We start from the raw sequence: 17,606 nt of genomic DNA on the forward strand, positions 1-17,606 counted from the left end.
TCCTGCTGACTCTTCCATTGTCAATGATGCCCCTGGTCCCTCCCAGTTTGCATAGCTGCAGGTTCAAATCCTGGCCCTGCTGCTCACGAGCCAGGGTTGTTGGACCCACCTTCCTGTGGTCCAGCTCCCACTTTTGCAAAACAGGGGTAGAGTGTGTTCCAGAAATAAGGTGTCCTGTGTCTGTGGTGGTCCATTGGACCCTGGAAGGGGTTGACTGCACGTAAGTTTTGCTGTCAAATGTGGACTCCTCATGTGTTTTCCATGACTCAAGTTTGCCACTATAAGGCAAGCATTTCACTAGAGGTTCAAGGCTAATGTGGTGCAGGGCAGGGGGAAACAGGCTGGTTCAGGATCAACTTGCTTGGATTTTTTAATCTCAGTTTTGCCTCTGGCTGTGGCCATTGATTGACTGCTTCTCTACTCACAGCCTCAGTTTGCTTAGCTGTAACATAGAGGTGGTCCATGGAGCTGGGCTAAGGGGAAGCACTCTGTATGTGATAGTGTTAATGCCATTGTAGAGCTCCATCTAGTTGATGTGTCCTGTAGCATTCAGGTATTCAGTCCGTGCTTGGATGAGTGCCTACTGCAGCTGCTACTGTATTCCCCAGACATGAGATTCTCTCCCCTTGTGTAGCCCATGTTCCTATCAGAGCCCATCTTGTGCCCAGATTGGCACTGTCTGGACCTTCTCATTTTAGGTTAGCTTTTATCTGGCTATTGAACACAGTAGCCTAGTGGTGTCCCTTAATCTTGTCGTCTCGGACTTCATTGTTCCTGTCCTTTTGGAAATTGCTAATCAAGACCCCTGTGTCATTTTAGTTTTTATTCTGCAAATGTTCGTTGGCCCTAGAGGTGGGACTCATGGGCTGAAGGTTACCGCTGCTCTGAGCCTGAGAGGATGAAGAATGTGGGAACTTCCTGGGGTGAGCCCTGTTAGGGTTGTGGCACAGGGGTAGGTGTCTTCCTCTGGTCTCTGATGGCTTTCCCCTCCAGCTGTATTAGCAGGGCACCAATGTCACAGGTGTGTAAACTGTCAGTGTGGGAAGAGGTGGGAGGTTTATTAGTGCTTGCTTAGTGACACACGAGACAGCCACTGCTGTCTGTCCCATGGAGCACAATGCTTGCTCAGGGTAGCAGTCACATCTCCCCTCACACCACCACCCAGCATGGCATTTGTCATCTGAGCAGCCATTCCAAGACACCAAGGGCTGAACCTACTGCAGAGCAAGAGTCTGTGGTCAGGAGAGCGTTGTGGAATCCTGGACAGTTGAGTTTTAGAGACCACAGATGAAGAAAACATACCTTCTAGTACATGCCATGGGGCTGTCCTTTATCCCACCCTGCCCTTCTTGCTTAGCGTAGAAGGTGCTGCTCTTGTAGCTGGGCTTGCCTGCCAGGGACCATGAAATTTCATTCAAGGTGTCGGACAGTTTGTGATGTTGAGCCTCACAGCTGCAGAGTCTTCTCTGCTTTGTACCTGTGTCACTCAGGCGGACACGTTTGTGTAGCTGGACGCATGAATGTCTCTTAAGTTCCGACTCGGGTAGTAATTCCAGTCCTGCTGTCCCAAGACTATTGTTTGGTTCTCAAAGTGTAAAGCCAGTGAATTCTTTGGGTGTATCCTGCTGCTCTGAGCTGGGTTTCCTTGTGGTACTTTTTGTGAGAAAGGATTGCTATATAAAATGGAGGAGATTACCCATATAGCCCTGCAAGGTTGAATTGGAATTGGAAATTCCAGTATGAAGTCCTGAAGCATCATGTCTTGAAGATGGATGCAGGTGTGTGTGTGTTTCCCTATGTGGAGATGCCTATGCAGAGATGTACAGTCAGAATAATAACTACAGTTGCCCCAATGTGAGGACTGAGAACAGATAAAAATCTTCCCTTGTGCCATCCCTGTTTTCCTGCATTACTTTTTAAAAAAAGATTGATTTATTTTATTTGAGTGATGGGTATGGAGTTGGGGACAGGGGAGAGAAAGAGCCAACACATTCTATTTCCTGGTCCACGACCCAGGCTACTGCAGTGGCCGGGTCTGCACCAACCCAAAGCCAGGCTGTATCTGGATCAAAAGCAAAGCAGGTAGGCTTTAAAAACAAAGAAACAAACAGCCAATCTGCTTTGTGATACCAGTGTTAACAGTGACTTAAATCTGAGCCATAATGCCGGCCCCTTTCTTACATTCATGGAAAATGTCCATGAATCCCATGGCACAGCTGGTGCTCCTTGGGGCATCGTCTTTTAGCCCTGCTTGGGTCTTAGTTATCAGTTGTATATGCTTCAGGCTTTCTGCCAGGGCTGTGCTGCTACTTGCTCTGGGAGTCACTTTGGTCCTACGGCTTATTTGTGGCAGATTCTGTAGCCAGGGCTTATGAGAGCAGTGTTCTAAGAGTGCTTTCATGTTGTTGAGAGCTTGTGTTCTTTATCCTTGAAAATCAGCTTTGTGGATCTAAATTCCTCAGCTCTCCTTTTCCTGAGTTTCTTAAATACTCATTTGTTACTACATTTCCAGAAGCACTGCTGTCAAGGAGGGTGGTAATCTGATTTTCTTTCTCTCGGACGGCACTTGCCTAAAGGAATTTTCTAAGTACTTGCGATTTTCCTGGTATCTGTATGGCTGTTACTCAGCCAATTTTCTCAGGTACATGGCTTTCTGTGCCAGCTTGTAATTTTAATCTATTTTAACCAAGTGGTTTTGAGTTCAGCTTTTAGTGTCTGTTCTTTCGGTTTTTCTCTTTAGGGGATTCTCTTTTTCTGGTGTTTGATCTTTTTCTTTGTAAAGATTTATTTATTTTTATTGGAAAGGCAGATATACAGAGAGGAGAGACAGAATGGAGGATTTTCCATCAATGGTTCACTCCCCAAGTGACTGCAACGGCTGGTACTGCGCTGATCTGAAGCCAGGAGCCAGGAGCTCTTCCTCCAGGTCTCCCATGCAGGCGCAGGGTCCCAAGGCCTTGCGCCATCCTCGACTGCTTTCCCAGGCCACAAGCAGGGAGCTGGATGGGAAGCTGGACCACCGGCATTAGAACTGGTGCCCATATGGGATCCCAGGCGTGCAAGGTGAGGACTTTAACCACTACGGTATCGTGCCAGGCCCAAGGTGTTGGATTTTACCTTCACATCTTCACTTCTCACTTTCTTGCAAATCTTTTTTTTTTAAAATCCCTTTCCTCATTTGCTTTTAGTTTTTGCAAAATAGCTTATTCTTTCCACTGTCTAGATTTGTCTATTTCTGAAGTGTTTAATTTTCTCAGTTTTGTCTCTCTTGAAGAAATTTTTCTGATTCTGGTAGATATGCCTCCATGTCTTATATCATTTATTTTAAAATAGGTTATGGTTATATATGTGTATCTTTTCTGGCACATCTTTATTACCTGTAACTAGATTGTATTTCCAAGTAATATCATATTACTTGGAGTTTTGAAAAATTTGTTTGCAAGGCAGAGGTACGGAGAGAAAGAGACCTTCCGTCCACTGATTTGGTTCCCAAATGGCCACTGTAGTCAGGTCTGGGTCAGGTGGAAGCCAGGAGCTGTAAACTCCATGTGCATGGCAGGGGCCCAGAGACTTGGGCCATTTTCTACTGCTTGGCAGAAATCTGGATTGGGAGTGGAACAGCTGGGGCTTGAACCTGCATTCTGATCAAGGATGCCAATGTCCTGAGGAAAGCAGCACACTCTCCCGTCTGGGGTCTCCTCTGTTGCTCTCCTTCATGACTGAGAGAGCAGGACCCTCTTCTGGTGTCCTGAGACTCCTGGTCCTCTTCTCCCTCACTTCTGTCTGGGTCTTCTCTTTCCTTTTTCTGCAGTGTTGCTCTGCTGCTCAAACGTGAGCCCCTGTCAGCAGCTTTTTCCTTTGCTGTAGGGCCCTGTGCCCAGAGGGAGTCCAGGTGAAGGTGCCTGTTTCATGGAGAATTCTTGGAGGCCAGCTGGGATTGGCTCTTTGCGATTCTGCAGGAGTCGCCTGATCTTACCACAGCTCTCACCTTGACCCAGTGTGTGCCTCAGGGCTCCTTCTCTCAGGGCCTCTGGCCAGCTGCCCAGTTGCTTCCTTCTGCCTTCCCCTATGCAGATGCCCTACCAACAGGCCTTGCAGCCTTCTGGCGTTTGTAGGGTGCTTCATCACCCAGCCCAGGGATAAATGCTGTCTTGGTGCTTGTGGCTTTTCTCTCTAGGTTCTCTCTCTCTCTTTTTGATGTGGGAATTTAGAAAGATTAAAAAATTATGCTGCTGTCACTGCTGTCCTTCCAGAATCCCTTCCTAAATAAGGCATTTTAAATAATAGTAATAAATCCCTCCTCAATAATAATCCCCCAGGCCAAAGCACAAAGGGAAGAAGCTGCCAAGGCAGTGAAATTGAAGGCCAGCCTGCCGCTGGTCCTGGACCAGTTGATGACAGGGGATTAGAGCTCATTTTGCCTCACAAGAGTGGTTATTCTGATAGCTCCTAATGTTTGTTCACTCAGAGCAGAGCCTCACAGCCAGGGTGCTGCAGAGGTCTACCCCGGGGATGAGCAGTACCTGCAGCCTCCAGCGTGGGCCCAGGCACAGGGCCCCCCAGTCACCTCTGGATGGTGCAGCCTCTTCTATTCTTCCTCAGGGGGGATACACAGTGGTCATTTTGGACCTCGCATCTGAACTGACTTAGTCACCAACCATTTCTTATTAGGAACAGAGTCCCCCTTTACTAAAAAGCATTTCTAGACAGGTATAAGGGACTTGGGCACATGTGTCACCAGTTGCTAAATGTTTTGTGTATCTGCTTGATACTCGATTCTTTGTAAGTAGATTAGTGAACACATCTGTAGAAAGATGCAGATGTGTGTGTGTATGTATGTGCAGATTTTTTCTGAACTGAAGATTATTTTGGACATTAGGATTTCTCCTCACCCCCAAATCCCTTTGTATTTATCTTCCAAGAACAAGGACATTTTTCTGCATTACCACAATGTTATTATCACATCCAAGAAAACTGACAGTCATTCCATTCCATCTCAAAATAAATACCTCATATTCACAATACCCTAACTGTTCCTAAAGAGTCCTTTGTGGCCATTTCCTGCAGGGTCAGGGTCCTCACGTGGTGTATGCATCACTTTTTTTTAAAGATTCATTTATTTTTATTACAATATCAGATATACAGAGGCGAGACAGAGGAAGATCTTCCATCGATGATTCATTCCCCCAGTGGCTGCAACGGCTGGAGCTGCACTGATCCGAAGCCAGGAGCCAAGAGCTTCTTCTGGGTCATCCACACATGGGTGCAGGGTCCCAAGGCTTTGGGCCATCCTCGACTGCTTTCCCAGGCCACAAGCAGGGAGCAGGATGGGAAGTAGAGCTGCCTGGATTAGAACCGGTGCCCATATGGGATCCTGGTGTGTTCAAGCCGAGGACTTTAGCTGCTAGGCCACCGCACAGGGCCCATGCATCACTTTTAATTGGGGCACCACTGGATGGTTTTGTGTGGGTCATTGGCAGGGCCAGTTCCCACTTGTGATGAGGTCATGTCTGTGTTAAAGTAAAAATGATAACAGCTTGGATCTGCTGGGGCTTCCTTCTTCAGTTCCCCTTGGTAAGCTCACCATGCCCAGCCTACTTTCTGGATTCTGCAGGAGTCCCTTCCCGTTTGGGCACTAGCCAGTAGGATGTAACTTAAGACTTTCCGGGCCTGGTGGCGTGGCCTAGCGGCTAATGTCCTTGCCTTGAATGCACCGGGATCCCATATGGGCACCGGTTCTAATCCAGGCAGCTCTACTTCCCATCCTGCTCCCTGCTTGTGGCCTGGGAAAGCAGTTGAGGACGGCCCAAAGCTTTGGGACCCTGCACCCGTGTGGGAGACCTGGAAGAGGTTCCTGGCTCCTGGCTTCGGATTGGCTCAGCTCCAGCCATTGCAGCCGCTTGGGGAGTGAACAATTGGATGGAAGATCTTCCTCTCTGTCTCTCCTTCTCTCTGTATATCTGACTTTGTAATGAAAATAAATAAATCTTTTTTATATACATTTTATTATTATTGCTATCATTTTATGATACAGCTCCATATTCCCTTATCCCCTCCCAAATTCCCTCCCCCCCACCTAGTTCCTCTATATCATTACCAAAGTATAGTTCTTCATACACAGTCATATGTCCATCATTGCGGGCATGGACAATGGCAGAGAGTCCAGAATCCTATTGTCAAGATATAGTAAACAGTTTCATTGTAAGTCCATCTTTGTCTGGAAACAGAAATGCATACCACACTGCATCCTGCCATCTGGATGTTAGTCTCCATTTCACAGCTACTGTACATCCCCTTAAATGAAAAGTCATAATACAAAATCAATAATAGAAAGAAAAATAGAAATTTACAATGCCCTGAAGTTAAATGACATGTTACTAGATATGACAGTCTCCATTACACAGCTACTATACATCCCCTTAAATAAATAAATCTTTAAAAAAAAAAAAAGACTCTTCCTGATGTGTCAACCTGGCCTCTTTCTGCTGGGAGCCTGGGGGCCAGAGAGCCGACTCTGTGTTTCCAGAAACATCAGTTGTTTTTCAATCATTTGCCCGCAACATGTGGGGTTGAATGGAGCACAGCCAAAACAGTGTTTTCATGGCATGTTGACTAGCAGCAGTGACAAATAACTTGAAGGACTATCATGCTCTTGCAGACATAAGTTGCTGGAGGTGGGGAGAGGTGATGATGCTTTCATAGGAATGTTCGTGGTTTGGCTGAATCCTCTGGAACTCAGAGCATCGAGGGCATTGTGTGTATCAGAGCAGCCAGTGGCAGCTTTGTGCCATGGATACCTAAAGGCGATTTGTATGAACCTGGACTTGGCCTTGGAATCCTTTGGTGACTTTTTTTTTTAAAGATTTATTTTTATTGTAAAAGCAGATTTACAGAGAGAAGGAGAGACAGAGAGAAAAATCTTACATCCAGTGGTTCACTTACCAAGTGGCCACAATGACTGGAGCTAAGCCTATCCGAAGCCAGGAGCCAGGAGCTTCTTACGGGTCTTCCATGCAGGCTCAGGGTCCCAAGGCCTTGGACTGTCCTCTGATGCTTTCCTAGGTTAGAAGAGGAAATTGGATGGGAATTGAAGCAACTGGGACATGAACCAGCACCCATATGGGATGCTAGTACATGCAAGGTGAGAACTGTAGCCACTAGGTTACTGTGTGACCTACTTATTAAACTCTGTCCTTGCTCTGGCCCTGCCTTCCCAGTCTGTAGCTGTCTGTGGAGTTTGCCAGGCTCAAGAATTCATGGACAGCTTACTGGTCTCATCCTGGAGTTCCTATAGGGACTGGGGGCGGTAACAGAAGTGAACACTGAAGACACCTATGGGCGACGAGGCAGCCGGGGAGCCTCAGGAAATGGAAGGCCTTACCTGCTACAGGTACAGATGCCACTTGCCCCAGCCTGTGGGATCACTTCTGGCTTTGTTAAGGGAAACCCAGATGTCCAATGACCCTTTCCTGATTTTAGTTATTTCTCTCTTCATAGGTGCACAGACACATAGGTGTTTGCTCCCAGGGTCAGAGCATGGCCACAAGCCAGCCTCTGAGGGCCCCCTTTCAGCCACCGTTCTTCTTTTCCTTTCCCTGACTCTTGGCCTCCCATGTTGGTGTTGTTGCTGCCTTTGTATCTTGGCTTGCTTCTCAGTCCTCATTTCCCGCTGGTGGTCTCAGGAGGCTGAGGTTTGGTCAGGCTGCTGTGACTCGCTTGTGGGGTTGGGGAGGATGGGGTAGGATGGGTGTAGGGTGGGTGTCTCACCCTCCAGGCCTGGATCTGCAGCAGCTCCTGAAGAGAACCCCTGGACCTTTCTCCGCTGCTGTGTAAGAAAGTCCTGTTCTAGGCCTTTCCCCTTTTCCTTGTATGCCAATTGCAGGATTATCACAATGATCATGTCTCTTGGTCCCCACATGACTCACAGTGTTTTCATTAGTTTTTCTGGAATTGTCACAGAGGAGGGAGTGACCTGCTTTCCTCAGAACCACTGTACTCATCAGAGTAATAACAGTATCAGGGCCTTATTCCCAGCCACTATTTAACAATGTTTAATGTATTAATTTATCCAGTAGGCTTCCCCTTACTTTTTTAGTACTTGTAATTCACCATTTATGAGCTGTTTAATCCAGGATCTGGCCTGAGACAGGAATTGCACTGAGATGTCCTGACTCTGGTCACCTGTCACCAAGATGCGTTCATAGTGTCTTTGTCTTTTCATGACCTTGGGCTTTTCTGTGTTCCTCTTCCGTGCCAGTTGCTTGGTAGACCATCCCTGAGTTCAGGTTTGTCAGCTGTTGCCTTGTGATTTGGCTCAGGTTTCATATTTGACAGAATCTCAAGGGTTTTTAATCCATTTCCTGTTGGCTTGATAAAGGGACACTAACGAGCAAGTTTACTTCTGGTCTAGCAGATGGCAGAGCTGAACACCAGGAGGTCAAAGTCGAGAGCAGATATGGTACTTGGTGGCTGCAGGCAGATGGTGGTCACAGATGTGTTAAGCATGTGGGAGCTTTTCAAACACAGTGAGCCAGTGAGCGGGGCTTTTCCCTTTGTTTCTCCCCTGACCCCAGATACAGGGGAAAATGATGATATTAGTGTGGAAACAATGATATTACCCACTTTCCTGTAGCCCTTGACCCTTTGTATCCTAATCAACTAAGTAAGATTATTTAAAAAAGGGGTTAAAGTGCCATACACAAAGGGGTTGTTGGAGTGAAGGTCTGAGAAGCTGATGGTCGTCTTTGCAATTGGAGAAGTGATTGGCTCTGACAGTGTTTTATTTTGCAGTGAGCTTGTCTTTGAATACTTAAGGCATGACTGTGACCCCGAATGCTTAAGAAGTGGCCATGACCAAGCTGAGTGTTTGTTGCTGCCTTTTCTGCGTTTCTTTGATGCTTTCCTTCTGGTGTGGGTATCCTAGCGGTTGGGCCACATTCAGTTTGTAGTTGCATATGGCTAGTGTCTGCTCACTGGATGATAGGTCTGAGGCACCTCCATGTGGCTGGAAAGCCTGGAGGAGTGCCTTCTGGGTATGTTTTGATGCCCGTGAATTACCTAATGCACTTAGCAGGTTCGTTAGTTTGTTTTGAGTAATTATGCTTTGAGTGGTGCTGTCTGGGGTGGTTGGTTGTTTATTCTGACACTGGGGGCAGACATAATTGCTTTGTCTTACAAACATTAATTATTGCAGTCATTGGAAGCTGTTGGAGAGGTGCTTGCCACCTACTCGATTTGCTTTATTGCCTGATGCCTTTAAAAAGCGTGGCCAGCTGGCATGCTCGGGCTGGGAGTTGGCACAGTGTTCTGGAACCCTCCAGATGAGTGTCTGAATCTGACTGTGTCTCCAAGGTTACTGCTCCATCCCGGCCAGCACTGTTTCTTTCCTTGATGACCCCCGTGGTCTGCCTCCTTCAGCTTCTGCCCCCAGCCTTTTTCTTTTCCCACACGACTGGTCTTAGTAAACTTTTGTTTGCTGCCCTCCTCTTGGATGCAGCATCCGTGCTCCTTGCATCCAGGGACCTCATGATTCCTGTCCTACTCTAACCTTCCCAACTTACCCTGAGTCCTGGTGTCAGGGCAGGCTTAGGCTGGCCTGGGACCTTCCTGCCTGGCTCTTTCCTGTGCCTGGTCCCTTGACACTCGTGATCAAGATGTTGCTGTGGGTCTTGTTAGAAATCCTGCATCTCAGGCCTCATCCCACATGCTCTGAACCACACCCTTGCTCCAAGATCCCAGGTGGTGTGCATGCACCAAGAAGCCTGTCCCCATTTTCAGGTGGCATCTTACCTTACCACCTGCAGGGCTGGCCTGATTTCTCACCTTCCAGAAAAGCCTTTTCAGACTCGACTGTGTAAAACATGTATGCCCTTGCTTTGTATTCCCTACCCTTGGCTTCACCCTTACAGTATATATTGGCATCCAGAGTTAAATGACTTGTTTACTGATGAGTTGGATTATTTCAGCTTGTGATGGTCACTTCCATGGGGTATGACCTTGTGTGTCTTGCTCTTCTGCTCCTTCCTCTTGTCTGAAGCAATGCCTTCTGGCTTGCAGCAGATGCTCAAAAGTATTTGTCAAGCGAATTGGGTGCTTTCTGACACAAACTTAAGAGGTCTTTTGCATTCTCCCATCAGGTGGGTGAGCAAACTGAGGTATAGAAAGAGACATTTATCTCACGTGCACTTGGCTAGATGTGGTGTCACTCAGATTGCAGTGATTGCTTTGACTAACTCAGAAGTGGAGGGCAAGAGAAAGTTATGTTTCCTTGGCCAAGTTCAAAACTGGGGACTAGGGGCTGGTATTGGGGTGCAGAGCTAAACTGACCCTTAGCAATGCCAGAATCCCATATTGAAGTGCTGGTGCAATTTGTAGCTGCTTTACGTCTGATCCAGATCTTTGCTGATGCTCCTGGGAAGGCACCAGAAGATGAGGACATTGAGTACTTGGACTGTTGTCACCTGTTTAGGCGTTTTTGGTTCCTGGCTTCAGCTTGGCTCAACCCCAGCTCTTGTAGCCATTTAGGTAGTGAATCGCTTGATGGAAAATTCTCTTTCTCTCCCTCTCTCTGTGTGTGTCTCCCTCCCTCTCTTTTTTGTTGTGCCTGTCGAATTACTAAATAAATTTTCTTAAAATGGTGTTAACAATACCGCATAGGATTATAGTTTAGTTGAAGGGAACTAATATGTATAAAGCAGTGTTGATGCTCTGCTTCCTAGGGAGTAATTTCAGGATTTAGTGGACTAATCAGAATCATATGTATGATCTAGTTTCTGCATGTCAGGAGTCAGGATCTGGCTTAGTGGGTGCCCCTGGCCTAGGTTCTCATGGGGTCACAGAGTTTTGGTTGGAGTTAGGGTCATCTTAGGGCTTAGCCAGGACAGGGGTGGCTGCTTCCAGGATTGCTCATGTCTTTGCTGGAAGGCCTCATTTCTCTGACCACATGGGTCTTTTCACAGGCTGTCTGTGTGTTTCAGTGATGGGACAATGGGTGGACAAAGAGATGGAGGGAGAGAGAGGGAAGGAGAGAGAGAGAGAGAAGCAGAGGACATTTGGCATGGTGATAGCTTTTGTATAACTGATCTCAGAATTGACAGCCATCACTCTGCTGCAAGAGGTGAGGAAATGCAGTCCGCACTCAAGGAGTGGGCATTACATGTACAGTTGTTCATACCAGGGTCACTTGGAACACGTTGAGGTTGCTGCCCACGGAAGCATTTATGAGCATTTGATACCGGTGAGGACAACTATTGAGGTGGCATCAGGGAACTGGGAAGAATGAAATGTGAGATTTGAGAACTCAGCTCTGCCTCTGGATATGTTGGTTTTCTGTGTTACCTCTTCTAGTTACGTATTCTGGCTGGCATTCTCATCACCAGGCCTGATCTCTCTCACTCTGGAAGGTGAGCCTCTGGAGGGTGGAGTCCTTGTCCATTTCTCACATCCTCATGTCTTATGCACCCAGCTTTTGGTCAGTGGATGCTTTTGATGTCTCTCTTGACATAACTGCCATCTGGTCAGTATCTGCTGTCTGTAAAAGCATGTGCATCCTGGGCAAAACACATCATATAAACACAGGGCCCATGTCATGAGTCCAAGATGTGTGCAATTGTAATCTAATGTGATTTTTAAAAATTATTTATGTATTTGAAATGTGGAGTTAGAGATCTTTCATCTGTTGATTCACCTCTCAAATTGCCACAACAGCCAAGGCTCAGCTAGACTGAAACCAGGAGCTTCATTTGGTTTTTCTGCTTGGGTACAAAGGCCTGAATATTTGGGCCATTTTCCACTGCTTTCTCAGGTGCATCTAGTGTAATTCTTAAAGAACAAGGAATTATGAATTCTTGGTGTTGTACTTCAGCTTTACTCCTGCTTGCTCTGAACATCTCAGTCCTGCAAAATCTTCCCAGTTGGGAGGAATTGTAGATTCAAAGAACTGTTGGCCCCTGGTCCATAGCTAGGTAGAGTAGAGCTGCTATTTGAGCTCTGATGTGTGTAACACCAGGGATATACACTTTGCTTTTTATTTTTTGTCATTATGTGCACTAAGAATAGAGTTGAGCTCTACCACTGTTTTAACAAAACAGTAAAAAAGAGATTGAAATAGCTGAGCCCATTGTCTAGATTTTGTTAGGTGTGATATTGATTTGAGGGTTATAGTTAGAAATTGGGTAGACATTTTTCTGGATCATATTTCTAGTTTGAAATTTACTTCAAAATAGGGTGAGACAGGGGTAGGAGATGTTAGTAGGTAGAGACTAGAAAAGAATAAGACTAAATGTGACCTTGAGATATGGGTGATAGGGACACAGGTTCTTGCTACTGCTCAGTCTTATTCACTGTGTGTTTTGACATCCATAATTCAAAACAGCAGCTGCCATTAGCCAGCTAGCAGGGGATAAACAATAAATAGAGTCGGCTCTTGAGAGGTGTTAAGATGCAGTGATCTGTTGACATAAAGGGTTGGGACAGAATCTTGCCTTTTAAAAAGGATTTATTTATTTGAACAAGAGAAAGAGCAAGCGAGAGGTATCTTCCATCTGTTGGTTCATTCCCCAAATGATCTGCATGGCCTGGGCTGGGCCAGGCTGAAGCTAAATGCCTAGGAACTCCTTCCAGGTCTCCCACATAAGTCCAGGAGTCCAAGGATTTTGGCCATTTTCTGCTGCTTTCCCAAGTGACTTATCAGGCAGTCAGACAGAAAGTACACTAGTTGGGTCTTGAACTGCTGCCTATGTGGGATATTGATGTTGCAGTTAGCGGCTTAATGGGCTATGCCACAATGCTGGCCCTCCTTTGTTTTTAAGCATCACATACTTTATGTATTCAGATAGAAAACCACAATGGGAAAGCTGGGATATAAGCTCGGCCAGGCGAGGGAATTTTATCTTTTTTCTTTATAGCAATGTTCTCTATACCTTGGTCATTGCTATATCACGTGTTCGATAAATGTGAGTGAGTTGACACCTTTTTTTTTTTTTAATAACAAATGCCATAGCCCTGTTTGACAAGAAGAAGAGGACTGGCCCTTATTGTGGTCAGCCTTATGTGCTGTTGAGTAGAAATTAAATCCAGTCATGTGGTGTATTTATTTCTTGCTTCATTGCATAAGGCTTTTCAGGTATACTATGCTCTGGCTGTGAGCAGTTAATTTTCAGCAAATTAAAGGGTAATGAAACAGTTGAACCTAGAATTAAACATAAACTGGTCTTTGATTCTGAAGTGCAGTCAGGATCTCAGGAAGAAAACTGTAGGGCTTTCATTGAACCCATCAATTTTCAGAGCATTGAGATTGCCTGCCATGTGGCATAATGAAAATTTCTTTGTAACAGGAGATGGAGCAGACTTGGCTTGACTGGGATTGTTTTGTTGAAGTGTCCTAAAATGAGTCTTGTTTATGGCTTGCTGAGTGCCAAATGTTGTAAAGTCTAAAAGTTTTTGAACACTGACATGACACTGCAAGTGGAAAATTTCATAACTGATATCATGTGGTAAGTGTCAGATACAAAACACGATTGATTTTTTTGGTTAGACTTGGGCCCTATCTTCAAAGTATCATATTGTATGCAAATATTCCAAAATCTAGAGAACTCAAAATTGAAAGAGATTGCAATCTCAAGTGTTTTAGGAAAAGTGGCTTTACCTTAAACAAGTGATTGACACTCCAGGATTGAAGGTCCCTGCTGAGGTTGGGGCTGGCTGCCCACCCATTATCCTGGTTCTTGCACACTCTCAGAGGGTTTGTGTGGCATTGCTTTAGTGAACATGCATCTGGTTAGTAATCGTCATGCGAAGGCATCTTTACTGGGTAACTATAACAGAGATCTACGTAGTAAAAAGAATGATAAATTTTATGTAGTTTGTTGGTTAATTCCTAGTACCTATGCAAACAATTTGCCTGAAGTCTGAGAACTATTTTCTTGGACTGCTGGTAACACTGTAGGTTACAAAGCAGAACAGAACTTGGGGATGGGGTAGGACTCACCTGTTCTGCTTTCCCAGAGTTTGTCATCTACCCTGGACTCCCTTGTCCAGTACACTGTTCTTCCGGCATGGACTGGTGACTGCTGTGGTGGGCTAAGGCTGTGTTCATCTCAAGATGCACTATGCCTGAGCTTTGTTGTGAGCACAGAGTAATGGCAATGATCAAAGTGGGTGTGCATGGTGTGACTTTGTCATTTTCCTGTTGTGCTACACCCTGTGGCTACAGAAGATCTAAGTGTTGGTGGGAAACTAGATCAAGGGGATACAAAAACTTGAAGGGCTCTTTCCATGGAATTGGATTTTTAGCTAAGTTCTGCATTTCTTCTTGAAAGTGTCCTAGTCATTTAAATATTTTACCACAAGCATTTTTATTTTTATGGTCATCAAAGAAACCCAGATTTTGATTTTGGAAAAAAAGTTTTATTCATTTAGACAGAAGGAGACACACCCACCTGCACACACCCACATACCCACACCCGACATTGGAGTAGGGGAAGGAAGGAAATGAGGAGGAAGGAAGGGAGAGAGCGTGAGTGAGAGAGGGAGGGAGGAAAAGAGTTTCCATCTAAGGTTTATCTGGGAGCCTCATTGGGGGTCTCTCATAAGAGTGGTGGGGGTCTCCCATAAGAGTGGTGGGATCCAAGTCCTTGGGCGATCTTCCATCAGGGAGTTGGCTTGGAAGTGGAGCCACCAAACATGAACTGGCTCCCATATGGTAGTGTAGAGCCAGTAGGTAGTGGTTTTACCCACTATGCCACAACACCAGTCCCAGAAGGAACTCAGTCTTAAGTTCTTTTACTTTCATGAGGGGGAAAAAGTTCCCATGTGTTTAAACAAACTCAGGATCAAGACCTTCAGAGGTTGACAGATCCAGAAAATGTGGAAGATGTAGCAGATGAGAGACTAGTTCTGGGTGTCAAGTGAGATGGAGAGGTGCTCTTGTGTACTTGAGGGACAGAGACCTGGGCTTGGATCTTTGTGGGGGACCTTAGTGCTACAACCTTGGTCTCACATCATACTCTCCTCACCCTCCCCCAACTTCTCCCCAGTAAAGTGGGGGGAAGGCCTCAAGATCATCATGCCTCTCCCATGGGATGATGGATGCATGGATGTACATGGACTTGATTTGCTGAGGTGATGGATATAAGTCCTAATTGTCAAGTGTTTATCCAGTGTAGTTTTTTACGCCCTGATCCTCATGTTTGTTTCCATGCCAATATACCTGGTGAATGTGTGTGTATGTGTGTGTGGGGTTGTTCTTTTAGAAGGGTGTTATTGGGCCTGGCATAATAGCTTAATGACTTCGTCCTCGCCTTGCATGTGCCAGGATCCCACGTGTGTACCAGTTTGTGTCCTGGCTTCTCCACTTTCCATTCAGCTCCCTGCTAATGGCTTGGGAAGGCAATAGAGGATGGCCTTGGGACCCTGCACCTGTGTGGGAGACCTGCAGGAGGCTCCTGGACTCTGGCTTTGGATTGATTTGGCTCTGGCCATTGTGGTCACTTGGGAAGTGAACCAGAGGACAGAAGATCTTTGTCTCTCCTTTTCTCTGTAGATCTGCCTTTCCAATAAAAAGACTTTGGGCCGTACTCGACTGCTTTCCCAGGCCACAAGCAGGGAGCTGGATGGGAAGTGGAGCCGCCTGGTTTAGAACCGGCACCCATATAGGATCCCAGTGTGTGCAAGGCAAGGACTTTAACCACTATGCTATTGCGCTGGGCCCGTGCTCTGGATTCTGCATTCCAAGTATAATCATATATTGCAGTGATGTCATTAGTTGCCTCTATTCATTTATGTCTGTGTTTTCTGTCCATAAAATAGGGATTATTTTAATCCCTCAGAAGAGATTAAGTGTCAACACTTGACATATTGTCTGGCAAGTAGCAGTTAATATGTGTGGCAGTTAATAAAGTTATTCAGAGTGATCCCCAAGGTGAATGCACAGTACTTGGTACATGCTTCTGTAAATAGGAAGAATGTTCTGGAGTGCCAGATGCCAAAGGGGGTACTTAACAGATTGCAATTTGAACAGGCCAGATCCTGGGTCAGCTCTGAATTTGTGCTGGTCCAGTTCATCTCATCATGAAAGGACAGTACTTAACTACGTTCTGCCAAGGTGCCCTTGGAGACACACCCTTCCCCAATGATAATCTCTGAAACACCAGGAAGGGTTAATGTTTACAAAGTGCAGGTTATGTGTTGTTCTTTTGCACAGTGTGTCTCACCTCAATGCCTGTGTCTAAATTGCTGATTTTTAAATATATATTTTTAACATTCTTGTGCTTGCAGAGAAAACGAAGTGCTCAAAGTCCAGCTGAAGAAATATGTAGGAGCTGTCCAGATGCTGAAAAGAGAAGGCCAAACCTCCGAAGGTGAGGGGGAACCAGCTGGGTGGGACAGAGCCAAACTTCCTCAGTTGTCTGTGCCTGGCGCTTAGGAGACACTGAGTGTGTGACAAGTGCACCTGCAGAAGAGTTAGAACCAGGATGCTGGTCAGAGAATTAACTGGAGGGAAACACCTGCTGGATACACATGCTAAACACATGACTGCTGTTGTCAGACTGACTTGCTAGGCTGTTTGCAGTAGAAATACCCGTTTGTGTACTTAGGAAACTTTGTCTGGATCTTGAGATGCTTGTATGATAGTGGATATTGTGAGCAGTGGCATAGGCTGCTGTGCCACCACACCTGTCCCTAGGTGGGTTTAGAATGTATTTTTTACCCCTTAAGTCTTTGAATTTTAGGATAAAAAGATACTTTTTACTTATGTTTTTTTGGCCAGGAAATTGTTTATGAAACTATGAGCTCATTATGGTATGGAAAAGCGTGAAAAATAATTTAAGCTGCAGGTGCTTTCAGGGTTGACTAGATTTCTGAGGGCTGTTCTGGAACCCTCACCTTGGTTGCTATATCCTGGGATGGGAGGGGCTTGCCTCCAGCCTTTAAAAACAAATCACTTTAGTTAAAAGAACTTATGACAGGTCTCTAATTTTGCAGCTACAAAATTTCAGATTCTTACTCTCTTCTGTGTCTTGAAATCATGACTAAGTCAGCAAAATAGAGTAGGTAGCTTCATGACCTCTTGAAGGATTCTTTTCCCTTGATGTGGTCCAGAAAGATTAGGTTATTTGCCACTTGAGTGCTGTTTTGTTCCTTGGCGAGGTCAGATTTGCTAACAGCGATACTCCTGTTAGCATCTGATCCCAGGCTAGGTTGTCTTGAACCACCGTACCGCAGGGGACTCATTTGGCCATTAAAACACCCCGACTGTCCAGTGGTGTTGCTTGTGAACTTGTACTCTCCTTCCTGGCCTCTGGGAAGCCAGTGTAGGTCAGTATCTACCCATTTCAAGTTTATTGCCAACATCTGAAATGAGATGGGTGGTGAGCTGGCCTCTTGTCTACAGAGACCTCCTGGGAACTGGCAGAAAGGTCTGGGAGGCAGGCTCCTTCTCTTAGGAGTACGCACCAGAAGAGCCGATTATTCTACTAACAGAAAGGAGGCATAGAATGGCTCGGTAGACCAGTGGATCTGCATGTGGGTGGGGGTCCCCTTCATGACCTTTGTCCTCTCAGCTGGTTGCAGGTAGGTCTCAGAATATTAATATGCAACCAGCAGGA

The 17,606-nt window shown here is 45.8% G+C and overlaps 1 protein-coding gene across 2 annotated transcripts in view; it reads left to right on the forward strand.

The window, feature by feature from the left end:
- The window catches only part of SNX29 (sorting nexin 29), a 294,688-nt gene that overhangs the window by 107,226 nt on the left and 169,856 nt on the right, over nucleotides 1–17,606 (forward strand). For both annotated transcript variants that reach the window (XM_058680249.1, XM_058680250.1), the window contains one exon: nucleotides 16,276–16,358. In XM_058680249.1, the coding sequence (XP_058536232.1) occupies nucleotides 16,276–16,358 (83 nt within the window). The remainder of the gene's footprint in view (nucleotides 1–16,275; nucleotides 16,359–17,606) is intronic.

The sequence above is a fragment of the Ochotona princeps genome, chromosome 24 (genome assembly GCF_030435755.1).
Source record: "Ochotona princeps isolate mOchPri1 chromosome 24, mOchPri1.hap1, whole genome shotgun sequence".
Lineage (NCBI taxonomy): Eukaryota > Metazoa > Chordata > Mammalia > Lagomorpha > Ochotonidae > Ochotona > Ochotona princeps.